Here is a 27,710-nt window from a genome sequence, read left to right as displayed (position 1 = left end):
GAAAAGAAAAAAAGAAAAAAAAGACCAACAATAAAAAATATTATTATTATTTTCATTATTATTATTATTATGTCTGAATGTTTTTCATCTTAATGTTTTTCACCATAAAATACATTTTAATTTGTCAAAGCAACGTGTATTACGTGAGTTATCAGCTTTGTCCAGCCGTATTGGTCTTCTTAGACCACCGTAGACAGCCTAATATGACGACAGTAGAATATACTATACATATAAAGTGAGAAATAAAGCTGACCAAAATGTGAACCAAAGTGTCTGATTGTTACGTATATATCAATATTTGATGATGTTGCATGTTGTTTTCGTCGCATGTGCATTTCTTTGACGTAACTGGGGTTAGAGTTCAGTAAATACTGATGATGTCATCGCAGAAAGATCATGGCTGAAGGGTGAGTCTGAACTCTAATATTAGTTTTACTAAAAGTTGTTTTATCTAAGAATGTGTTTTCGAGAACATTATTAGTAGATGTATTTGCAATTCGTAAGCGTTGCTATCATTATTTCGTGAAACTGATATGCACAAACTGGTGTTGTGAATAATGTTCGGAATCATTACAGGAAGTGCGTTTGTTTACAAAAATATAGCCTAGCTACCGTTAGCTTAGCTTTGACATATTTGCTCTCTTGCTACTTTAATCACCACTTAACGAATAATAACATGGAAATATTCCTTATGTCCACGTCTGATGTGCTTATTTAACCAGTCAAATAGTTTTGCAAAGCATCAATAACAGAGCACAGCGAAGCGTTTGTTTTGCTAGACTGTTAGCTTACTACCTCAAACTGTCACCAACCGTTAGCCAATTCGCAGCAAGCTGACGCAGATTCCGCGAGGTTATGCGCAGTCTATTATGACTTTACAGCAGGAAAGTGATTCTAGGGGCATGCAGATTTTTGCTGTTGGTGTGAATCTAGCTGATGTGAATCTAATGTGCATACCATGACAGAGAAAGCTGGTGGGGAGGCTGGCTTCATCAAAGCTTCCAGGCCGTTAAAGACAAGGTAACTGTTCATTGTCCACATCATATTCTAAGCTGCGTGTGTTTTTAAACTGTAATTTTACAGCTAATGTTTCTTGAGTGTTTAGATTGAATAGCTTGGGTTTACAAATTACATTTAAATGCCTACAGAAATCAGGTTGTTTTTATTCAGAAGATCTTTGTAAGTGCTTCAGCAACATTGCTGTCTTATTCCAATACCGATGCAATATAAAGGTAACTATTTTTTCCCCTCTACAGAATATGAACAACTCTGACACACAGCACAGTGACGCTTTTGGCAAGCATTGCTTTATATGATGAGTTTGCATATGCCATTCAACAACGTTCTGCTGATATTTCCTGAGTTCTACTGAGACTTCCTTTCCACTTTTGAAAAACTTGCATATTAAGTCTCACCTAAAGATGCGGGATAGGATAGGCTCCAGCTCACCTGTGACGTCAAGCACAATAAGCATAACATTCAGCAGCAACAACAGCAGACATTCACTGTGTTGTGGCTATGGTAGCTCATTGTGGCTATATGAATCTTTATTCAAATTGTAATAAAGTTATTTTCATTACAGTCGTCTGAGGCCTTAGAGTTTATTAAGAGGGACTTGACAGAGTTCTCCACAGTGGTACAGCATGACACAGCCTGTTCAATTGTGGCCACAGCCACGGCTGTCAAAAACAAGTTAGCGGTAAGTTACTCACTTAACATTTTTCATTGCTTCTGCCCCTCATATTTATTTATTTTTTTGTCAGTAATTTGAATAGGCTTGACATTTATGGAACGTTATTGGTTTTGTGGAAAATTTGTAATTTTGGGGAATCATTTGGACTGAGAAAAATGCTTAACTCTCAACAAAATGACTGATTCTTTCTAGGTTGAAGGCTCATCAGAGACAACAGAGAAGGTGAAGAAGAGCCTCTCTAGCTTCCTAGGAGTCATAACAGATACACTTGCTCCACCCCCGGATAAAACTATTGACTGCGATGTTATCACATTGGTGGCAACACCAGCAGGAACTACAGAAGTGTACGACAGTTCAAAGGTGTGGCCATAATCTTACTTTTTGTGACAGTTAACAGAATTGTTGCAGCGTTGTGACAGTTCAACACCATTCTAAATACTTATTTGGTACCATTGCCTTTAAACTGTATTACATTTTTTATATCTTTATATATTTTTTTATATCTTTCCACATTTTGTCATAGTTGGCACTTGGCAGGACTTTTGGCCCATTCCTCCTGACAGAATTGGTTTATCCGAGCCAAGTATGCCTATAAATGTTCAATAGGATTGACATCAAGGCTTTGTGATGGCCTCTCCAAAATGTTGACTTTGATTCCCATAAGCCTGTTTGTAACCAGTTTAGCTTAGCTTATGCTTTTGGTCATTATACATCTGGAAGACCCGCCAAAGCTTCAACTTCCTGTCTGATGGCTTGAGATATTGCTTCAGTATTGCCACATAAAGTTCTTTCCTCATGATGGCATCTGTTTTCTGGAGTGCTGCAGTCTCTCCTGCAGTAAAACAACCCCACAACATGGTGCTTCCACTAATGCTATTTCCCAATTCCGAGATGATGTTCTCAATCTTGTAAGCTTCCGTCAGTGGAATGATGGCTGGACATTCCGAAGGTGGTTAGACTTGCGTGCAATTGAACAGATGAACGTGGCACGATCAGGCTCCTGGAAATTCCCCTCAAAGAATAACTTGACTTGTACAAGTCCACAATCGTCTTCATGATATCTTGGCGGATTTCTTTTGATTTTCCAGTGATTTTGCTTGAGGAAGCAGCGTGTTTCAGGTGTGCCTTCAATTACATCCACAGGTGACAAGTGTATTTCTAATTGAGCAAAATGTTGTCAATAAACTAATCGGAAGCTTTCAAAGGCATGCTGTTATGAGCTTGGTTTTCCCAAATTATTTTAAGGCAAAACAATCTTAAAATACTGTATGTAAAATTATGACTGAAGAAAGTAATGAAAATCGTCTTAAAAATAGTATTTTCTTATTCAGCCATTTAACAAATAAAAATAATTTGATAATTGGGTAATCCTAATTGACCTAAAACAGAAACATTTAGTCTAATTTAATATTAGGCAGTGAGGGGGAAAAAAGCATTTTTGTCTTAATTGTGTATGCAAATGCCTGGTTTCCAGTGTAAATGCATAACATCATATTTTGTCCTTACAGGCACGTCTCTACAGTCTGCAGGCTGATCCCGCCACATATTGCAATGAGCCTGATGGTAAGACAGATCGGAGATGTGAAGTCAAATATGGTCGTACCTTGACTTAAGAGTTTAATTTGTTCTGTCAACAACAAGCCATCATGGTAGCCATACTGAAGGCTTAACAACAAAAACAAACTCCAAAGATACCGGAAATACGAGTTTTGCATAGCGAATGATGTTTACGCTATGCGAGTGTGCGACAGCACACAAGTGTTGTGCATGGATGTGAAAACTATTTGCAAACCTCAAACAATATTAGGCCCAAAATTTTGTTTAAAAACTGGTTTGTTTGTAAAGCAAGGTTCTGCTAGTTGCACCTTATAACAGCTCAACCCCCCCCCCCCCCCCCATTTCACACGAGCACTGACTTACACTGTATGAAGCTTGCTCGTGAAAAAAAAAACTCATAAGTTGAGGCACTGGTGCCATTGTAGCTATTGTTCAATGATGTTGTCTCAAAGGCTGCTTTGATATGTTAAGGCTTCACTAAAATTATGAACCCGTTACAGGGTTTTTGCAACTTTTTGGGGGTCTTCCAATGGCACTTCAATCTTAAAAAATAATATATATATATATATATATATATTTAAGCATAACATTATTTTTTCTTTTAACCTTTATTTAACCAGATTTATCCCATTGAGATTAAAAACCTCTTTTTTAAGAGAGACGTCGCCAGGCCCAAGACAGGCAGCAGCAAAAGAACACAAAGTTAGAGGCATACAGTACAGAGAAGGACAAATTAAAAAATGTACAAAGTACAACATTTTGGATTAAAGGAGCAATAAAATTGTTCAAACAGCCAAGCTAAAAACATCGACACTGTATGGAAGCTGTTTCCATGTCTTTTAAATTAGATTTAAAAACATTTAAGGACACCAGTTCTTTGAGCTTTAAGTCATTCTGTAGAAGATTCCTGGCTGATGGTGCTGAGTACCCAAAAGCTTCTTCTTTTTTTATACCAATTTCTGTCCGTACGTTTGGGACAGAGCAAAAAGAGGTCCTGCAAACACAATTAATACTGTCCGGTGCTTCTAAGCCTGATGTCGCAAATTTGTCACTTTATGAACTCGAAAATTTACGAGTTTTTATCGCAAATTTGCGACTTTACAAAATGTTTATTTTATATCGCAATTTTACGACTTTATAGTGGCAGATTTGAGAGGAAAAAAAACTCACAAACTTATGAGAAATACACGTAGCGTAGCTGTAGACTAATCATGTGAGGATTCGATGGTGGTTAATGGGACACAAATGAAAAAATGAAATGATGGAGACGGATTAATTCTTTCATTAAAAGTTTACTCGTCATTCACCGCAGCCAGAGCGACAACACTTCCTGATCCCCTATCAGCTGACTAACACTATCCAATCAGATGCTAGCATACCATAGGTAAATGCGAGTGAATGAGGGAGAGCAGCAGATTTGACACATCAACTTAGATACTTGTAAAAAAAAAAAAAAAAGTCTGTGTAAATAATTATGGAAACATAAATGTACAAGTAAATATACATTTTAACAAATTAATTTAAATGCTTGATCGTCCGGGTGTGGACCTTCGCAAAGCAAGGCGTCTTTGTCACTGGCCAGTGGCCGTACACAACGGTTCAAAAAGTGAGTGCAACATGATACGGTTAATCTATTCTAAAGCAAATACTATCTCCTTATTTGGAAACCTGACCGAAAAGTATTGGCACAAACAGACACTTTATTTCAAACAATATGCCAAGAAAATGTGTACCTGCTTGATATGGATTACACAATTTTACTTTTGCCATCTAATAACACATTGACTCAAAACTAGGATGTTTTATACCACTTTTTTTTTCCAGACAAATACCAGTAGAAGTAATCACCACCGGTACTTTTGATACATAAAATCTCACCAAAAAATGACATAATTTAAAATAAATTTTCCTTAAAATTGCATGACATGAATGGCACTTTTCCATTCTTCTCATTTCTGGTTCCTCATGGTAAAACGGCCACAAGAGGTAACGGTTGCCTTCGCAAGTACTGATTCCTTGAAATAAGGCCAGGTATCAGTCCGATACAGATACCAGGTGTCGGTACTCGCCCTTCCCTACCCAAAACAAGCATCCATGAATACCACCTCTAATGTTTTTGTTACATACAATTGTCAATGTGTCCCGTGAATTCTCTCTATTCTATTCTCTATTACCATTAAATTTAGAATTGTCCTAGTCTGAATGAGACATTACAAATACCAGACCTGTGCACTCCAAACTGGCTTCTAGTTTCACAGAATGCTTTTCCTCACCTTGCCCCCCCCCCCCCCCCAAAAAAAAAATGAATAAATGAAACATTAATATTCTATTACACTAAATACTAAATGCACCTCGATGGAAATAATTACAGTCCATTGATTCAGTATATGATTGGTTGACCAAAGCGACATGATTCATGTGTCCATGCTAAATGCAGAATGGCGTCCATTTACTTTTTCATTCATTCACTTAAAAGCACTTACGACTAAGTAGACTGGAGACCAGTCATCAATATTTTTATTATAACTTCCCTCTGAGGATAAAGCCTTGAATTGATCGTGCATTGGTTAGGGAGGAAAAAATGAATCGCTTGAGTGGTCATCATTGACTTAACAGCCTCTTTAACTCCCTTGTGAACTTTAGCGCCTTGCTCAATATCTTTTGCAGCGAGTTATCTCTGAGGAGTTGTATGGAAACATACATGTTTGCGTTTAGTTCTCTTTATTATGAGATGGTGATGTAAGATGCCTATACACAATAGAGTAGGATGATTAGTGGGGTGTGTAGATTTGTGTGGTATTGGCTGCCTTTACACTTGTTCAGATGTGTTATTACACTGTATTTTACACTGTTTTCCCCCCAGGCCCCGCAGAGCAATTTGACACCTGGCTATCCAACTTCAGTATGGAGGATAAGAAAGGAGAGATCTCTGAGCTGTTGGTTAGCAGTCCCTCAATACGAGCGCTTTACACAAAAATGGTATGTTTACTTTTGGGATGCTACCATTAGTGCGAAAGAAAATAATCAGGAGATGTGTTTGTTTTTGGATATTTCAATTAAAGGTTCCAGCAGCGGTTGCCCATTCAGAGTTCTGGCAGAGGTACTTCTACAAAGTATTCCAGCTTGACCAGGTAAACGCATCCTTCAGAACACACTATAGTCCTTCATTTTTAACCTCTTGGGCCAGTTGGCTTGCTCGCAACTTGTTTCATAGTCTTTGGTGCCCCCTGCTGCCTAGTTGGAATATGACAAATTTGGTCTAACTAATCCCCCTTGTTGATGCCTTCCCATGTTTATAATTGCCTATATTAATAGTTTAAACTGTAAACATGAAAAAAATATTTTAAACTGTCTTGCAACTCTTACATTACCATTAAAAGGGGAACTAAATTCAAGATGTCAATTGTTCTAAAAATTACTTATTCCAAAAAAATCGCATCTGCCTTCATGTATGCCTTAAATTGGCCGCCATTATGAGGTCTTCTCGCGCTTGCAAGAATCCGAATTTGCATACAATTGTCAGTGACAGCGCAGTAAAACTTGGATGCAGCTTCCCCCCCTGATGTTCGATACCAGTTGTTTTCAGACAGATACAAATACAAGTAAATGAGGATGGCAAAGGATACAATTCACGCAGAGAAACATTCTGCCAGTGTCAGCCATGCACATACTGTAGGCCTCCCACCACATGTACATATCGACTTGTTGGATACATAAAATGTACATCATAGTTTGTTTTTTTACATGCATGTTTATGACTAAAATGTTAATTACATGGATGGTTTTCATCAATTTAGTGCTGCTCTAATTTCTTTGCTTTAAAGAAAATCATTTGATTAACAAATATGTGGGTGCAATGGTTATATTGGTGCAAATAATTCGACACATGTATTGTTTCTGTACTCAGGAGGAGGCACGGCGAGTGGCGCTGAAGCAGAGAGCAGAACAGACTTCCCACACAGAGACCCTTGGCTGGGAGGAAGAGGAGGGTATGCTATTAACCACTTACAGACTTCATTTTTAAATTGCACTCACTCACATTACCTTGATGTCTTTCTCTGTTCCTGTTAGACGACTTCCTCGGTGCCACGCCACAATTGAAAACGAGCTCAACGCAGGCGCTTGCACCTTCGACGACCCCCTCAACAACCACGCAGCTGAGTAGTGCGACCCTGTCTCCCAGTGAAGAACGTGACGCCACCCTCTCGATTAGCAGCGACAGCGTCAGTCTGCCAACGCAGCTGGAGGTGCTGCCCGAGGCCGTCGTCACCAAGCTGGCAAAAAAGCTGACCGAGGTCACTGTGGACGATGTTGTAGACAAGATGCAAAAAGCGCAGATGCCTGAGCAGACTTGCGATTCGGCTCCTGAGGCACAAATGGAAACTGGAAGCCAGTCTGAGGTCACTGTGGAGAGAGTGACAGCAACGACCCCAAAAGGAGAGGCTGCAAAGGAGGAAGGACCTCACGACCTGAGAGTGTTTGAGCTCAACTCCGACAGTGGCAAGTCTACGCCTTCTAACAACGGCAAAAAAGGTACAGTCATATGAGAATTATTATTTTTTTGTCTTTTTTTTTTTGTTGTTGTCGTCATTAATCATTTGTTGATGGAACAGCCAAGTTGACAGAAAGTTTAAGGCTGTAATTCCTCTTCTGTCCACTAGGCTCAAGTACTGATGTGAGCGAGGACTGGGAGAAAGACTTTGATCTCGACATGACAGAGGAAGAAGTTCAAATGGCGCTTTCTAAAATTGAAGCTTCTGGAGAGGTTTGTGTTTTCTCCTCATTTACAGTAGTTTATCAATTGGTGGAATACTTAAGTGTTTTATTTTTCCTTTGTTGAACCAAGTTGGAAGAAGACTGGGAGAACTGGGAATGACGGCTTCCGCAGCACCAACCATGCCCTGCCATCCAAGCTAGTTCTCAGCAGATGAACCATTCGTTGAATCTTTGTCCACACTGTCACCTTGTCATAATGGTCAGTTGGAGATTTCACTGCAAGGTTTGGACCAATTTGGCAAACCAGTTGTAAAGGGAGACAAGATTTAGGTAGGCCTCTAAGTCAGGCAACGTGACATAACAAAGGCCCTGACTATATCTCGGAGTTACTTTGGAACGCAGAGCAAATGACACAAGTTAAATAGATGGAGGTTGTAATCATCAAGATGTCTTCTCACAACAAATGGTGGAACTCCTCTTTTTTTTCTTTGTACTATTAGTTCGTGTATGTCTTTGCTGGCTTAACTGTTGGCTAAAAATAACGCAAGTGCTGCTTGTCCCCAATATGACAACAGTCAATTTTGATTAAAGAGCAATTATTAAGCATACCCTTTTTGCCCACCTTCATTTTTTTTTTGCTGTTGATGCAAATATTTACAGTCCTTAGCAAAAGTATTCACACACTTAGATTTTTACACATTTTCTTACGCTACAACCTCTAATTGAAATGATTTCTTTATATGAAATTTTAAAATAGTATAAAAAATGTGATGTGCATCACTCCCTAAAGTCGGTACGTTGTATTTTGACACAGCCATTATAAAATAAAATAAAATCAGTCTTTGTCTTGCCCCCCGAGTGCAGACATAGTTTTCCTTGATGGTCGAAAACATTCATTTTACTCTCATCTGTTTAACATTTTCTCTTTCTTTTTCTTTTTGAAAACTGAAAATGTGCACTTAGACTCCAGCCCCTGATCCCTCAAATAAATTATATTAAAAATAGTTTGTAACAAAAACATAAAACAAAACAAAAAAAGGGGGATGAATACTTTTGCATGGCTCTGTATAAACAAGTCTGCATAAGCCATCTGTTCTGAATAGTTTTGATGAATTTAAAATACAGAATCTTGCAGGCTCATTGTTATGTTGGTACATTTACTGCTGTCGTGTTCATCTGTCTGTCTTACTCTAGTGGAGAGATGCTTTTGATTGCACCTGTTATGCTGACAATAGTTCTAGTTTCCTCTGGTGACCTGTCAAATAAAGCAACTGCACACTACAGCAATGCTTGCATGCTTCCGTTTCTATTCTGAGGAGCATCTGATGGGGAGGTTGCGGGGCGAGTAGTTAGCACATCTGCTGCACATTTTTTTAGATTGGAGGTTCAATTCTGGGCTCGTGTGGCGTTTGCATGTTCTTCTTTTACTTGCCTGGGCTTTCTCCGGGTGCTCCGGCATCCTCTCACATTTCAAAAACATGCATAATGGATCAATTGAGGATTCTAAATTGTCCTTTGGTGTGAATGGTTTGTCTATGTGCCATGTGTTTTTTTTTTGGTGACCAGTTTGGATGGATTTGAGGAAAGAAAAACGATACACAGAATTTCCTATCAAGTCCTTTGGCTCCTCAATTTAACATTGTGCAAAACATTGTTACGTATTGGGAGATACGTTCTAGGACAGAGTGTTGCATGTCTGTCATCCACTGTACGTTTGTGAGACACACTTGGAAGTTGGAGCACACTTTAACACAATTTCTGTTTTCCCATCTTAAAGCTTGCCACATTATTTTCATAATGAGTTGTTTTCCAAATGAAATCTCAATTGTTCATGCCAATAAAAGTTTCATGGCGAACTAAGTTTCATTTTTCTTACACCACGAAATCATCCAGATGTTGTTGCAGAGGATCAACCGGAGACGACTGGAAATGTACTGTAATTAGTGGGGTGTTTGGTATTTTCAATTATAGTATAAGATGTACAGGAACTTGCCACTCATACCTGAAGTTCTTTCCTCATCCTCAGTGTATTCCAAAAATCTCAGCAGGACAACAAACAAAATCACAAAGCAGACTACATACTGGACACTTCATAATAGCATGAAATTAAAATGTGTGGTTTATTTACAGCTTTTTTTTTAAAGAATGTTATATTCTACAGACATTAATATGCTTATAGGTTACAGAAGTGTTTGGATATTGTGGTGCATTATTATAGTGCAAATGTTACATACACACCTTGGATCGAATTAGTCATCGGTGTACAATCAATTTACCTCTTCTGTCTATGGGCCCATACGAGTGGTGATATACAGTATAGTCAAACTCAATTTGAATGTTTTGTTTTTAACCTGCAGTTAAGTCTACACATTGTTCAAATGCCAAGCTGTTATGAAATAAAAAGAGACCAAGAAATTATTCAAAACACTAGTAATGTGTTTCAAGTGGGAAAGTAAAAAGAAACAACTAAAATAATGTTTGCGCAACTATTCACACCCTCATAACTGGGAAGCTGCTGTGTTAAGAATTAACCAACACTTTCAAACCCATCTCAAGGGAGTACACCTGCCACCATTTTAAAGTCCTTCTAAAAGTTCAACCTACAAACCATAATGAAATCTCACACGTGAGAAATATGTTATAAAAGCAACACTACTCAAAAGAACACCATACCTTCATGGAACAATAATGGCTTCATCCTGGAGCTGAGATCAGTGCGTCTGTACAAAACTGCCTGCAATATCCAACATAAACCACGTGAGGTCGCTATTGTTCCAGTTTGGCTGTTCCAATCTGCCACTCCTTTTCTTTTGGCTATGGCATCCGTCACGCAGACGTGCTTACCACATGTTCCCCCACATTGCCATTGTTCACCATCTGTGGCTTTATTTATGCAAATTATTTTCACACCGAATGTCTCGTCATTTGCCAAAAGTGGGATTCAACCAACCATCATCCAGCTTTTCCATGTGTGTGGCTTTTGTATTTGCAGCATCTGAGCTAATATAGGTCATTGTGAAAGGACTCCTGAGCAATTACAATATGCATTCTCTGCTCAGTTTTTTTTTTTTTTTTTTGTCATTTGTGTTTAGATCAGTGGAGTGTAGTAACAGTTGTTGGTGGGATTATTGCATGGACTAAATGGACTGATGACTATTAGCGCATACCTTATCCAGACTGATCTAAATTGACAGCAGCTAAATTTATCGTTGACATCACACACCAAGATTGGAATTTACTTAATGGATGTTTCAACAGAAACTTGATCTGTGATCTCCTGCATGTAAACATTGATGGGTGTGATAAAGACAATTAGGCATTTAACAAATCTATTCACCCCGGCAGTCTTGTTAAATAATATGAACATGCTATAAAGGCCAACTAAGCAATTTAGAGTTGGCAACTAAGAAGAAGAAATTAGGCTTATTGCTTATCTGCTTATTTAATTATTTTATGGCTCCTGTAGTTCCACAGCAGCTCATTCACAGCTGTATAGTAAGGTCTTCTGCATATGTTGCCCAAACTGGACCCCAAATTACACAGACACTATACATTACATTCCTTCTTACTCAGTTCTCACTTGTAGTCCTTAGTCAGCAGAAAAGCTGTAAAGGAATTTCCTGTCGAAGCTCACCACCCACCCGAGCTTGTCTTTATGTGTGTGTTTGACACTCCACCACTAACGGCCAACCAGCAATTGCCAATATCATGCACAGATCAGTTGGGCAAACAAAGACAGTGGAGAGAGATCTACATCCCTCCTGAGGGTCTTTGCAACATTCCTCATAATCCATTGTTGACAGAACACTTCCTGTATCCCACTCCCTTTTCTACCATGCCATCCGCAAGTACAATGTCGCGAGCACCATCGCTCACAGGCGAACCACAAAGTGTCAGGATGAGGTCATTGTCTTGGGAGTGCGTATTATTCTCAGTACCCTAAAGGGAGAAACCCTGTAACCCCCCTGCTTTTCAATAAGCACAAAAGACTCGCTCTGAGGGAGGAGGCAGACACCATTGGAATGTGTTGCCAGGGTTTCTATAACTACTGGCCTCTGAATTCACACTCATTTCATCAGTGCGTTTGTCTCTGTTATAACCGTTTTCATCCATCTGAAACACGCTCCATATATTGAGTTCCTCTTCAACACCCGTGTCTTTTGTTCTAGATAAAAGTGTGTGAGTGAAGATAGCACATGCTAGATGATCAAATTGTACTTTCCGCCTTGTAGGAATTTAGAATGAACATGTTTTATGCATGTACAAAGAAGAAGTGTTGATCTGTCACTGACAAAATAAAATGTCCCAAGGACTCTTAAGACGTCTTTTTTTTTTTCCATGACAAAGATTTGTCTTTCCCAATGTCTAGTGGTGGGAACTAGTCACTTTGTTTGGATGAAGCAGTGTCTGGGAGGAATGTGGGGTTTAGTTGGGGAGGGGATGCAGGGGGAAAGTATGATAACTCCCACTCCATTCAAATTTATGGTCAAAACGAGGGGCTCCTCTGGGTGGACGTCAGGGGACGAGCAGACTACTCTGCGGCAGCCAAAGCAAATGTTTAGTCACTCAACCTTTTCCCATTCTTTACTTCTGCTTTTCTCCTCTGTGCTATTTTATGGGAAAGTGAGCTGAAGTTCGCTTGTGTCTGTCTTTACGCAGCTCAACGTGTTTTCACGTTTCAATCTTTAACTGGTGTGTGAAGGGCAGCTGGACAGTGAAGAAGGAGGTTGGTTTCTTCTTACAGCCACATACTGCGATTTCAATTTGATTGAGCTACTTTTCACAAAGACCAGCTACTGAAACTGAAAAATCTGCACAGGTCACATACCTACTGTCTTTTACCATTGTTACGATTGTGCTAGGGTGACCACATTTTCAAAATTAAAAACCAGGACACTATAATTTTGCTAAAAATCAAATATACTGTGCAAAAATTCTCGCCAGAAACTATTTAAAATAATTTTAATCGCTAGTCAATCTGGTTGTGTTGTTACTTTAGCTAACGCTAAATGCTATATTGCTTGACAGTTCAACAGCTGTAAATATGTCAATGCACTCACCATTATCCATTCTTCAATTGGAATTAAGCTGGCTGTGCCGTTGATCTCGTACCTGTCCCGCTTAGCAACATTCAAAATGTTTTCGGTCTGACCGGCGACCGCAGCATTAGGCTAGCAGGGCTACATTCCCCTGATTCTTAGACACAGAAGCAGGAAGTAGTTGATATGAGGAAAACACGCCTGCAAGTGATTAAAGTTAAAATACTTTTCCATTCATTTATTTAAATTCATTTGTTTAAATTCATTTATCGTACGAATCGCCAAGACCACTGTGTGATTGATATACACATTAACCTAAAATTAACTTACTGACTGCGCAAAAAACAAACAAAAGGGATGCTGGGACATGGCCTAAACTATGGGGCTGGTGAAATCCGCTGGAACTCGAGACACAAGGCTCAAAATGGTAGCCTCTACAATATCAATCTGGGACTGCTCCGTGTTGATTTGCTCGGGAAAGGTGGGGCATGCTGTACAACACTTCGAGCTGATTGGACGAAGCAGAATCGTGACCAATCACCAATCACGGCAAAGGATGAAAATGTCGTCACCGACATGGACTGTTGTGACTAGCTGATATCATGGCGTTGAGTTTATGTCGTTGGTTTTGCAATGTTGATATGCGGATACAAGAGACTAAGGGTGTATTCAGACCTGCACTGTTTGGTCTGCTTTAGACGGACCAGAGTTCCTTTCCCACACTGATCCGGACCTTTTGTGCAGGTCTGAATACATACGAACGAATCGTGGTGCGGACCAAACAAGCGGACCGAGACCCACTTTTTGAGGTGGTCTCGGTCCGCTTCCAAACGCGCTCAGTGCGGTTCGCTTGGCAGTCTGAATACGAACCACGGCTGATCCGCTCCAACTGCAGGACATATGCGCCTTTTTGGGCTTAACAAGCCACTGTAGCCAAGCTTCGCAGGTTATCCGTTCAGCCCTCGTCATTTTTGTCCAATGGGACAGCTTGTCACGCGGTCGACGTAATTACGCAATATAGTCCACTTACAAAAAGCACAGTGTGAATATGAACCGCACCAAACGAAAAAAATAAAGTCCGCTTTTGGTCCGGACCAAACAAGCGGACTAAAGGACTTTTCTGGTCTGAATACACCCTAATTCAGCGAGAACAGAATCAAATGCAGCGTCCATGCATTCGTCCACCGGTGTCGCCATGTTTGTTTTGTTTCTTTTCACGGCTTCGGCGGTTCTTGTTTTCGTCACAGCTGCATATCCCGCCCCCAAATGCAATGTCGCTCTGTGATTGGTCGGAACCACCAGTGGTTCGTATCGGTGGAAATCAATGGGAGCCGTACAAGATGGATTCTCGGGAGTTTGTGAACTCACAAATACCGTGAGAATACATCTTGCGAGAGCAAGGTTATCAAAATGGCACTGTCTCATTTAAACTGTGACGTCTATTCACCCTGTTTTACTTCCTTTGATTTATCTTTTCAAAATGCCTGGTCTGCTTTGCTTTAGTGAAGGAGCACAGGAAAAATGCAAAACTAATCAAAAATCGTGAAAAGAAGATGGTGGAGAGGAGATGGTTAATACCGTCAAAACATTTCCCGAATAGACTTGCCTTGCCAATTGACTCCATCTCACACTTGTTAGTTATTTTGTTGTTTATTTAGTGTATTTTTGCGTCATGTGTCAATTCATAATATAACATCTTACAAATAACCACACACATACAGTGCTTGTTTCATCCTGTCAGTAGCAAGTCAAACCTCAGTGCCATGTTTCCTTCCGTTCCTTTTCATTCCCTTTTCATTACTGTCCCATGCATTCATTCATTTGTCCTTAGTGTGCTCCGGGACACCAGCAGATCCATTCAACAGTCCCTGCTTTTCCCTCGTCCAATAAGAAGACCACACACATTCCCTCACATCATCTGGTAATTGAAGATAAGATTGTATTGGGTATTTGGGGCCAATTTGAGTTTGACTGCCAGCAGTGGTGCAAATTTGACTGTCCAAACATTGTAGTGTTATTCTGTGAATTTGGAATATAAGGTAAGCTGATAGAAAAATCTCCCTTGTGCATTGTAGCGTCACAAAGCCCTTGAAGAACATCCTCAGACAGGAGGCAAAAAGGTCTGGTGAGGACTAGTGTTGAACTCAGCGTGGTTGTTTTAAAATTAGAGCAGCCTGTCAACGTACTGCCAGTGTGTGATGTAAGGCTTCTGCCTGCTTTCACATATTTTAGTCATCCTATTTTGTTGGTTGGTTTCCCAGAGTGATTTGACACTGAAATATCGAAGCAACTATTAAATATATTGCCTAGGAAACTTTCACATTATGATTTGTGTACCTGCTTCTACCTTTCATGAATTTGGGATGCTTTCCTACCCTTGAGGTTGATTTAAATTTCAATTAAATTTCAATTTCAATTTTATTCCAAACTTTTTAATCTGACTCTAGTTAGTTTTTGGTTTGTTTAGCTAAAGCAGCGGTGGTCTGTGGTCCGTTCCAACTGGACTCTATGTGCACAGTGTAAGGTGCCATGTTAACTTCCGGTCGGCAGGGAAATGTAAAAGCACCAACCTTATTCGCTGCTAGTCCAAGTTTCATTCCCTTTAAATGTGACACCACACTCACATCGTGCATGGAGAAATCTGACCAAAATTGTGTGACTATCTGCACCAATATTTAGACATGGTCCAACCAGGCGTATCCTTTAGACCAGGGGTGGGGCAAGTTCGGTCCTAGAGAGCCGCAGTACTGCATGTTTTTGATGTCTCCCTCCTCGAACACAGCTGAGAGTCTCCTGCAGAACATAATCATGACCGTGCCTATCCCAGCTTTAGACCAACGTTCTGCTACCAAATAGTCATTCCACTGGCCATTTCTTCAATTTCCCACCTGAAAGGCAGACCAAGGGTGCAAAGTGATTTTATTTCTCCGCATGTTCCATCTATGAAGATGGAGCACAAAGTCTCACAGACTTAGACAATAATCCAAATAATTGAGATGATTCTTTCTAGTGTGGCAAACCTGACGGCATGAACTTTGGCACAATTATTGACACTTGCTTAATACTTGGTTATTGATCTTTGGTCTTTCACTTGCATAGTACTTTTTCACCTATTAAGACTCTCAAAGTGTCTCACACTCACTTGACATCCACTTAACTGATGGCACAGGAGCTGGGGGTTCAGTATCTTGCTCAAGGACACTTCTAGATGGTCACAAGGGCTGGGGATGGCAGCCACAACATCTGGGTTGGGAGATGACCACTTTACCACTGAGCCATGCCATTTGGGTTACGAAGTTTGGTAGCAAGGCTGCAGAATTAGTTTCAGGGATTTGTCATATTCCATTTGAAGAAAACAAACATTTTCTGAATATGTCTAACGAATATACGATAAAAGTGGAAGTCCAATTTGACATTTCTGCCAAAGACTTTTTCTAACCTTGTGTTGAATGTTTCTGGATCTTAGCTAAGCCTTGAACAAATGGTGAAGTGACTTTCTGCCGACTCTGCTGATTCTGCATCTCACCAGCCAAACCTGCTGATCCTGGCGCCGTGGCCCTTGGAGAACTCGCCTCCTACACCATCCCAATCCAGGGGATCCGATTGACTCTGTGACAGTGCCATCTGCCCCTCGACAAGATTACACAAAGCACTGGGCCAAGATATCCTCAGGCCGAGCAGATTAAATATGAAATATAGGGCAGGAATAGTTGTGTCACTGCATGTCTAGATTTAGTTGTACCATATCACCCTGCTTTATTGTACTGTATGTCACTAAGGCCTTTTTCCAGAAGTGCATCTGGATTTTGAATCTGTTTTGTTCGTTCTACTGTACTGTATTGTATGTACATTCTTCCAGCAACACAAATCCCTCTCTCCTCTTTAAATATGAACAAATGTTCCCACCTTGGGCTGCTTGTTTTCCAAACTTGTTGGGGGTTTATTTCCACCAAAAATAGGGAACCGTGAGAGAAACAACGAAGAAGGAACAAAGACCACTTATACGAAAAATGGTTGCTATGGAAACTGTGCCCTTCTTTCCTCTCCTAGGTCCATTTGGACTGGATTTTTTGAGGAGCTGCAAATCAATAGCATCCACTTGCAAGTCTTCAAATATAACACTCGAGTGATAATTGTGAATGTTTTTTTCTATGTTGTTTGAAATTTCAAACTGCATAAATTGTGTTGATTGGTGAGTCTAGCATTAAAACAGAAGCTCTTAAGGTCCTCAAATTGGGCATTTGAATGGAATTCCATGAACCATTATGTGGTTCTTCTCACTGCTGTATGAATGAGAGTCCTCAACGTACTCCTGAATGTGTGTGTAGGCGCAATGGTTAGAGGGTGGTGGTTGGGGACATGGGAGGCGGGGTGCATCTCATCTCTTGGCTCTACCCAAAAGAACTTTCCTTACTCTGCTTGAAACAATCCAGATTTCCACATATGGCCAATATCCAAGCGTAGAGCGTCTGTGCTTCTTGTCAGTTAACATTGCTTGCTTTGTGTGTCTATTGTGGTGTGATCTTCAGTGCCAAACTGTTACGCACGTGAAAACAATGCCAAATATGGCAAACGTGCAATGTTTTACTCTGACTAGCTCTTATAAGTACTTTTGCGGTTTCCACTTCCTGGCTGCACTGTTCTTGACTCATCTGGTTTTTCACTTCTTTTTAACCGTTGTTCACATTCTTTTCACATTCAGCTAACTGTGCATCACATTTCCATCAATCTTTCAGCTCATCCTCCTGGGTCCGGCATTTGCCCCCTCTGTCCCCCCCCCCCCCACCCACCGCCTCCTTACTACCTCTGACTCATTATGCCTGGATTCCGAGCTGTTTTCACTGAGTGCCCATTTGTGGATTACTCACCAAGAAATCATGTGGCACAATTGAATTACTAGCGGTTACAGAGGCCTCACTTACTGCTGAGGCATCTGGAAAATGCTCCTTTTAAAACGCCATTCCCAGCCAAAATGTCCATGATCCCAGCATACAAAGAGACCCTTCTCTTGCCCTTGTTACCCCTAAGGCACAACTGCTAATGCTGCCTTTTGTCCAGTGATGTCCTTCCCAGGCTAAAGTGTATATAAGACATACGAATACACTGCTACTGGGATCTCACAAAAACATGTTCAGATCATGATTGTTTTTTAATTTTATGATGAAATATTTTCTATTTTACTAGGTCAAGACTTGATAACAGATGTAGTTTATGAGGCTGTTTCTTTCTTACAGTACAAGATGTTAATAATTATTAACTGGCTTCCATACATGCCAGAGCAGATTTTCATTCTTACTTTGCAACTCATTATTTACACACATGGACAATGCTATTAAAGAGAGAAGAAAAACAATGGTCACTGAAATAATTTGAACTGTTAGGACTTGAAAACTTCAAATACTGACAAGCCACCAAGCTCCTGGGAGAGTGATAACTAAAATATGGAGTCTGAAAAGTTATGTTTACAGACACACAACTGAAGCACACAAATAAAATAACTTACTGTATAACATGGTATAACATGACATGTTTATGTTATTGGGCTGATTTTCAGCATCCAACACAGGATGTCTCGAATCGCAAGGCTGTCAAGGTTTTGTGAAGCGAAATGTGCTTTCAGTGTCTGACAGCTTGCTCTCAGTCGTAGATCATGTGTCCTCCAACAGGATGATGATCCAAAACAACCAAGAATGGCTAACAGTAAAACATCAGACTCCTCTCGAATGTCCTGTAACTAAATTCTATTTAAAAAAACGGTTGAAGGAACTAAAATATGGAGTCTGAAAAAGGCATGAAAACTTTTTTAACACAAGAAGTAACCTCAACTGCCACCAAACACTCAACACTCTGATAACAAGTAATGATCCGTAGCAGCTAGATGTAGGTGGCTATCTAGCTGCTATCTAAAGTTTGGTTTGTTTCTCAAGTGTGCGACTTCTGGGCCAATCAGATTTTTAGATAACATTGTATACAGTATAGTGATATGCAATTTGATTTTTTTTTTCCAGTGAGGGTTGGACTCGGCCAAGGCTGCCTTTTGTCACTGATTCTGTTCATAATCTTTATGGACAGAGTTTGTAGGTGGAATTAACACCTTGACTGCACCTACTCCGCCCGACGACCCAGGACACACTGGAGAGACTTTGTCTCTCGGCTGGCCTGGGAAGGACTTGGGATCCCGCCGGAGGAGCTGGTTGAAGTGACTATGGAGAGGGAAGTCTGGGCTTCCCTGCTAAAGCTGTTGCTCCCGTGACCCGACCCGATAAGCAGCAGATGGATGGATGGATGGATGGATGGAGTCAAGGCATTGAGCGGATGGCCTCAGTGGCCTCAGTATGTTTTCTCTGGTTTTTGCAGATGATGTGGTACTGTTGGTGTCTTCAGGCTGCGATCTCCAACTCTCACTGGATGGGTTTCGCAGCTGAGAGTGAAGCGGTTGGGATGAAAATCAAATCAGCATATCCAAATCTGAGTCCTTGGTCCTCAGTCGGACAAGGGTGGAGTGCCCTCACTGGGTCGGGGAGGAGATCCTGCCCCAGGTGCACGAGTTCAAGTATCATGGGGTCTTGTTCACAAGTGAGGGGAGGATGGAGTGGGAGTTCGACAAGGCGGATCGGTGCAGTGACTGCTGTGATGCGGACTTTGTTTTAGTCTGCCATGGTGAAGAAGGAGCTGAGCCGAAAAGCAAAGCTCTCGATTTACAAGTCAGTCTAGGTTCCTACCCTCACCAAGGGTCACAAGGTGCTTCTTCTCTACATTGAGAGTAGTGTTGTGTCGTTTACGACCGTTTTGTTAAAAAAGAACAAATCCTTTCAGTGAACGTGAGTGAATGGTTTACTTCCTGAAGAGAATCGTTCTTTTTTCAGTTTATTTGAGCTCATGCCGTCAGTCTTCGCGAACGACCAATCAGCCGCCAGTGTCAGACGGGGTGGGCTTTTGTTAAACATACAACCTCGCTATTGGTGTTCATAAACAGGTCAGTGAGGAAGCTTCCCGTTCGCGAAGAAGGAACGTATCATGGAGTGAACGAGCCAGTGAATAAATTTGTTGCCATTTCCGGTTCACAAACATATCAGTAGGTGAACGACTCAGTGAGTGAACATGCTACCTCCATTTCCCGTTTGCATACGATTTATTGAGTGAACGTACTGCCATACCAGTTCAGTCAGTGAGTGTAGTTTTGCCATGAGTGATTCACGATTTGCTTAGGAAGGAACTACTCACCGAAACACCACTACTTCCGTGCTGGCGGGGACAAGCTTTCATTGTCATGTGTTTCTCTAAGCTAACGGCTAATGTGGAGTTCGGGGGAAAGCGCATGAAAACAAAATAGAGCGAGTTACAGTCTCTCGAGTCACCAGCACATGACGACTTGCCTCACGCTACAGCAGCAGAGAGATGATGTTGTTGGGGATATCTTTAATTGAAATATATTATTACAATAAATAACATGTCCACATGTAGGCTACACCTAAATCTTATTATCCCCTCTGTGTACTGTGTAGTGTCTACTGAATTTTTGAACGATGAACGATTTGATGAACGAATATTTTGAACGGTTCTTTTTAATGAACTGATTCTAATGATTCAGTTCACCTAAGAGAACTGCCATGCCCATCAACAATTGAGAGGAGTCAGGTGAGGTGGCTTGGGCATCTAGTTAGGATGCTTCCTGGACGCCTCCCTGGTGAGGTGGTCGGGGGTAGGTCCAACTGTCCGGCTCGCGAATGCCTCAGGACCCCCACCGGATTAGTTAATGAAGTGGCTGGGGAGAGGGAAGTCTGGTTTTCCCTACTAAAGCTGCTGCCCCTTCGACCTCACCCCATATTAGTGGAAGAAAATAGCTTGCTGGATGATATGCAATATAGTCATTTAGCCAGTATAGGAAATCCTTGCAGGGAAAAAAAGACCACGAGAGAGATTCATCACAAATTTTTTACCAGAACACAAAAAAATGGTGAATTGGTATTCATAGTGCCACTACTAAAATAAATATAAACTTATTTAAAGGTTAATGAAATAAGTCTGGTTTTATCTTCCTGCCATCGCCAGCACTGGCTGCCATGGCAACACACCCATCGTTGATTTATGCTGGAGATAATTAAGAGCAGCAATGAGCGTCTGTGTCTGAGCTAACAGGTGTGAACCCAGACACACACACACACACACGCACAAATGCACTTTTGCACTTTCTCACACCCACAATGCCACAGAAACTCATTATCAAGCAGTTGTGCTTCTTAGATTTAGCATGCCTTCCATTTTTGGCAAGCTCATTCATTGTCCTTCATTCAAAATGACAATTTAAGCGCTTAGTGCAGTGTTGAGATCAATTGTCTCTCATTAACACATACATACACACACACATCTGTTTCTTGCCAAGCATTCGGTCCCGCCTCCTTTTTTTTTTTGTCAGGGAAAAAGGCGGGGTCAGTCAGTTTGTCTTCCTCTTCATCACCAAGCTATCTAAAGCCCTTTGCTGCTCGTTAATCCTGATTGGACGGTCCTTTCACCTCAGGGTCCCAGTGAGAGTGCGAAACTAATCCAAGCAAAAGGCTTTCACCAAGTGCAATGGTAAGGTAACTAGACCTCTGTCCTTACAATTCTTTTCCTTCTTTTAACCCCTTTCCTCCTGCGGTGTTTGGGAATGGTTTCAGGTTCCCAATGAGCATGGGGCGGGGTCTCGGTTTGATAAGTGCTTCTTTTTACAATACCCCGGGGCTTTCAGGGTGTGCGCGTGCACAGCCTCACGCAAACAGCTTTGCAGCTGTGGCGCACTAGAGATGCATCAACCTTCCACCTGACAGCCATATCGAGCCTGCTCACTTCCCAAAGGTCCTTCCGCAGGGTCACTTAATGGGCTGAAATTCCACACACAAGCACGCACGCATCTATGTGTGCACGCAGTCTGCCTAACACACAATCATAGGTGACATCACCAGATGGATGATGGGGGCCACAGCAAAGCAGAGGGCTCTTATTTCGTCAGGCTAGTTTATCTTAAAACTCCTGACTGTGACACACATTTCTCTGGCACTCCCACCCACTATACACTCTTGTAGTTTGTAACTGTAAAAATGATGAATGGCAAAATGAACTTTTTCCCTTTGCATTTTAATGTCAATCTCTTTGCCCTCCCTGTTGCATTCTGGCTGACTAACTGATTAGATGTAAATGAGACATCAGGAATTCAACATTTGCAAAAAAGTTTTCAAGCTTGGAGGGTGTGGATTTTTCAGTGTGTCAATAAAAGGAAAATGGCAATTTTGGCTATGGAAACAGGTTTTGCGAATAAATGAGAACAGGGCCTCACACACATCGCACTTTTTGACCAGATGTTACATCACACTTAGGTAGGAGTCCTTATAAAATAAGGGGTACAAGTGTCTACAAAAAAATTAAAACAAGAACAAATATTAAGCAAAGGTATGTTTCTGTAAAAGGTGTTAATCTGTGGAATAATTTTGGAACTGACCTGAAAAGATGTCAGTCACTTGCTGAATTAAAAAAATTGTTTAAAAGCAAAGTTTAAAAAAAAATTACTTGCATCAGTCATGAGCTGTTAAAAATGTACATATGCTGTAATTTATTTGGAGGGTATAATTTATAAATGTATTATGGTATATGTCTATTAATTTCATGTACATACCTGTATGTCGCTGGCAAATGTGCGTATGTTAAAGTGCACTTGCATATATTATTAGGTTTATACATTTCCTTTTGTTGAAATACGTTTATACATTTCCTTTTGTTGAAATACATTACCTTATTATTTATTAACATAAAACGAATAAGGGGTAAGACTACATACGTTTTTAACTTCCTCCTACCCCTTTTGAACATATAAACTGTTTTCTTTCTTCCTATTCTTGTTTTCTTTTCTACTTCAACTTATATCTTAGACTTGTAATGTGTTTTCTTTGTGTTTATATGTTCAATAAAGAACCAAACCAGACCTATTGTATAGGGCAGGGGTTCTCAACCTTGGTCCTTGAGTACCCATATCCAGCCTGTTTTCCATGTGTCTCTCAGCCAACACAGGTGTTGCAAACGATCAGCTAATCAGCTCTGCATGAAGTTTGATAATGATCCTCACCTGTATTGGCTGTGGGAGACATGGAAAACAGGCTGTATAGGGGTACTTGAGGACTGGGGTTGAGAACCACTGTTATAGGGTGACCAGACGTCGCGTTTTGGCCAGGACAGTCCTGTTTTTAAGTCTTGAGTCCCACGTCCTGGCGGATGGAGAGGGAGTTGGGTGTCAATGACTGATTTTGATGCTGCTTTACGGATTCTGCGCTGGTTGACTGGGACGAGATCCAGGGAGACCATCGCCTTGGAGTTGCTGTCATGGAGATAGCTGCCCCGACCTAACGGGCTTGGTTTGGATGAGAACCCAATCCCCTGACGACGTCTTCTTGCAGTGCTTCAACTTCCTAAATGAACTTTCGCACTATTCTAGTTAATATTGTTTAGTATCACAAACTGTGTAAATTGTTGCCCATTGCAGCCTGGTTATCTTGGAAGAGGGATTACCACATTTGGCAGCAGCACGGACTTACGTAGGAGATGTTGACTGGAACTAGAACTACTTCCTGCTTTTACATCCAAGAATCATGGGACGTATAGTCCTACTATTCTCTGCGGTTGCCAATCACTGGTCAGTGGTCAGACAACGCAAACTGAGCTTTCTAGCGGTTAAATTCCCACTGTTACAATGTGTGACCGGCGTGAGGTAAACGGCACAGCCAACTTCCAATAGCTGTCGGGACCGAGCAAAAAAGGTTGGATAATGATGAGTGCATTGGCCTGTTTGGCGGTGTTCAATCAATTCAATCAATTATCTGTCAACAAACATAGCAGTTACCCCCAGTGCCCCCCAGTCCCCGCACCCGGCACATGTCAGCAGCCTTTAACCCCCCCACCCCCCCAAACCCTTGGGCTCTAATAATTAAAGGAACATTTACATATCTAAACAATTAAATAAATAAATAAAAAACTACTTAAATGTATGAAATGAATGTATACACTTAAATATATATATTTTTTAAACGCATGGATGGATGGATTGATTGACTGATTTAAAAAATGTATACGTTGTATGCATATATTTGGTTTTAATCTGTTTCCAAAATCTATGAGTGCGTTTAAATGGAGCCATTAACTATGGGCACTTTGTAGGTTGTCATTTTTTTTGCATTAGTTTACGGGCGCACGAACACATAAAATATGGCTGACACGCTAACAACCAGAAAATTACTCCAATTGAAAGTCTATGTATGAATGTGTATCTAGCTGTCAGTGTGGCATAATTTTGCAATGTGTAAATTTGTTTAATATTTTCATGAATACAGAGGGGTTTAAGTTCATTTAGACAAAAAGGTTGATAAATAGGAATCTAAGTATAAGAGAGTAAATAAGAGACAAACTGATTGTTTATTATTGTTTTTTTGTGTAAAACATGTTGTCCTAAATGTTTTGAGTTATAATATCGAACAACTTCGATAAGTAGACATTTTATTTTGAAGGCTTGTGAACACAAGACCGGAAGTGAGTAGAGGTTGTGCCGTGTATGGAGAGTGTGGTAGAGAAGCCGGAAAACACACGAAAGCAGGAGCACATGATACATTGTCAGAGAGGCGCACACGGTAACTGTGTCTTGATTTTATTATATTTTTGTTTATTGAATGGACATATTATTGACACTATATGACTAATTTATTTCTTGTACAGTGTGTTTTTATTGGCATCAGACTCATTCGGAACTGTTTTTTATTTTAATTTTCACAGTGTCTCAAGATTTGATAACCTCATTGGTGGAGAAAGAGAAATTAAAGAAAAATCTGGACATCACTCTGAATCGTGGCCTTATTGCTGGACCGGTGTGCTACAGTATATGTATAAATACTGATTGCTTTTTTTTAATGATACAGTTTCAAAATTACAGTCTCCATAATGTCTAACTATTGCTAAATGCTATCTTGTCTGACAATTCAACAACGCTAAACATTGTGTGCCATTTATCTCGCACCGTTCCCACATTGTAACATTGGAAATGTCGCCAGAAAAGCTCAGCTTGCGCAGGCTCTGAAACAGCAGGCGCAGCAGTAGGACTACATTTCCCATGATTCTTAGACACGGAAGCACAAACTAGCAATGAAGTGGTCCCTCGCTACTTTGCGGTTCACTTATCGCAGATCCACTATATCACGGATTTGTATTTGGGTCCAAAATTCATACATTACGGGATTTACTTTAGGTTGTACCTCACTATTTTGTGGGGTTTTCAGAGATTATTAGGTTGTTCACTTCATGCGTTAGAGGAGGAAGGATTTTACCAGATGTCCATCTGAGCTGAAATATTCGTGCTGTGTATTTTTCCAACATGGTCAGACTAATCTCCAGACGTCCCTCTGCATGGTGAAAGTTGGAAGCAGACGCAGTCAGATTTCGAAGAGTGATGAGAGTCAGGGTCATCTGGACACTCCTTTTTCCAAGCCCCCGTAAACAAACCATCACACACACATCTCTGGCCTCCCACGTGGGCACACAAACAAGTCAGTTGCTTCGGTTTCCTGATAATCAGCCTTCAACCCTCTTCAGAGGTCTTGGAGGAGACAAACAGAAGCTGCAACATATTCGCATCAGGCACTACTGAAGAAAGCCAAGACATGCTTATCAGCCTCTTTTGTCCTTCTGACAGGTTAATAAGAAGCAGGACCACTTGAATTCCTTCAAAACAAAGCAGGAGCAGGAGTCTTAATCAGCAGCTTAGAACAGTGGGCGATCCCTAAAACACACTGTTGACACACTCAAAAATATACAAGTTGTGTAATTAGTTTATTTCACACAATTGTACACATTTACAAAACAAAAAGAGCATCGCAAAAACATCTGGAAAGAAGAACACAACCTCGCACCTCCTCGTTTGCGTTGAAATATTGTGCATGCCATTACACATCTGGAATGCACTCAAACATACAGCTGTTGCAGTCTGCTGAGGCTCAATTATTATAACCACCATTCATTCTCATCTTTCATGCACTTGGTAATAATAATCAGTCGGTTAACATCATTTTTCAAGGCCAACTAATTTGGTCTTTTGCGAAGGTGGGGAATTTCAGTCAGTCTGTCTTTTTTTTTTTTTTTTTTAAGTTTCTCCTGATTCGTCAGAAAAACAGGCGTCCGTCATTGGCGGACTGATGGACGCCACCTCTGCACTTGTATGTAGATTTTGTAGGGCCAAAAAGTACAAGTGCTTTCTAATTTTGTGGATTTAAGCTTACAGAGACACATCAATTGTCACACAAGAGGTGTGAAACTTCCACAAGTTAATGCTTATGCATCAGTAACATCTTAAAGGGGAATGGGGTGGGGGTGTTTTTTTTTGGTTGGACATGGAATGCACAAATATCAACACAGACACACTCCAACTTCAAGATGTTATAGCTCCGAAGGGAGAGAAATTGATTACTAACTTCATTGTATTCCATCCACAGCTTGTTTTCTCAATACTTAAGTCAGTTTGTAGTTGCAGTTTTTCCATTTAGTTTCTCAGGTTTATAAACCACAGAGAAGTGAACCAGCTGTGTGATCATGGAAATCCTGAAGCTGGAGTTAAAAAATGAAATGAATCCTACGGTCATCTGATGACGACTAAGAGGATAGGGATGAAAGTAAGTCAGTGAATAGAAAACTTATGTAAATTGCTCATCATTTGTCTTTTGGGGGGGGAAACTGGCATTATTTCGTAATATTCCACCATGGCGGCCACAGTCCCTGTTTAATGTTTGTCAGTAGTAATCATCACATCATTATTACAAAAATATCAAGCATAACAGCAATTGATAATTAATTTGTCAATGGACAATTTCACCTATTTGGGCTGGCATCCGATCAGAAATATCTAACTTTGAAGGACTTTGGAAGAAAAAGTTAGCTTGATGGAGGGCCAAGAAACAGGAAGAAGCTTTTATGGCATCTTTCTTGCTTCCCTCCTTAGCTTTGAGTTCACCCCATCGGAGTGATTTCGCGAAACAAACTATTCCACTCCAAGCATTCAAGCAACATTTTATCCTGCCATGTTCATTCTGTACAGCCACAACAACAGGAATCATATCTGAGGTTGACTGAAGTGCATTCTTTCAGGGTTTACAATCCTTAATCCTCCATGGCATCTGTGTCCCTAACCGCCTAACATCCAATAGTAAAAGTGGGAGTGTTGGAGCTCTAAAGCAAAGATTATCACAATAAACTTCCCCACCCAGGACTTTGGTTCCGAGCCAAGCCTCAGATATTTCACTTTTGTCGACAAGCCACTTTTCTTTCCAACATTTCCCCCACATTGGACCCCTCGTTTTCTCTTTCTATTCACTTCGAAACTATCCATCCCCATGTGTAAAGCACTGCCTGCATAATGAAGAATCACAGATGTTTTGGTAGATATTACTTCTTTAGAGAATTGTGATTATTTATTAGTTCCACATATGGAAATATTTACATGAATTTTTTTTTTCTGTGCTCAGGCACTTACGGCCACATGCAGGATCCAATGACTGCTGTTGTAAAACCAGCATTGTTGTTACACTTTAGTCCCAAAAATTATGTGCTCATAAATAGTGCGTCCCCCTCTGACCTTTTAACTTGACTTACATGTGTTCTGCATTACAGCCCATCTTAATTTCTTTCTTCCTTTGTTTTTACTT

The 27,710-nt window shown here is 40.6% G+C and overlaps 1 protein-coding gene across 1 annotated transcript; it reads left to right on the top strand.

The window, feature by feature from the left end:
• The first annotated feature begins 241 nt into the window (after nt 1-241).
• On the top strand, nt 242-9,822 carry bsdc1 (BSD domain containing 1). Its single transcript, XM_077585959.1, has 11 exons — nt 242-407; nt 966-1,020; nt 1,583-1,699; nt 1,886-2,053; nt 3,202-3,256; nt 6,114-6,229; nt 6,313-6,381; nt 7,158-7,239; nt 7,322-7,783; nt 7,912-8,015; nt 8,097-9,822. The coding sequence occupies exons 1-11, from the start codon at nt 397-399 to the stop codon at nt 8,124-8,126; spliced, it is 1,269 nt and encodes a 422-aa protein (XP_077442085.1). The 5' UTR covers nt 242-396; the 3' UTR covers nt 8,127-9,822.
• Nucleotides 9,823-27,710: the final 17,888 nt, after the last annotated feature.

The sequence above is a fragment of the Vanacampus margaritifer genome, chromosome 1 (genome assembly GCF_051991255.1).
Source record: "Vanacampus margaritifer isolate UIUO_Vmar chromosome 1, RoL_Vmar_1.0, whole genome shotgun sequence".
Taxonomy (NCBI): domain Eukaryota; kingdom Metazoa; phylum Chordata; class Actinopteri; order Syngnathiformes; family Syngnathidae; genus Vanacampus; species Vanacampus margaritifer.
This window is presented reverse-complemented; position numbering and strand designations above follow the sequence as displayed.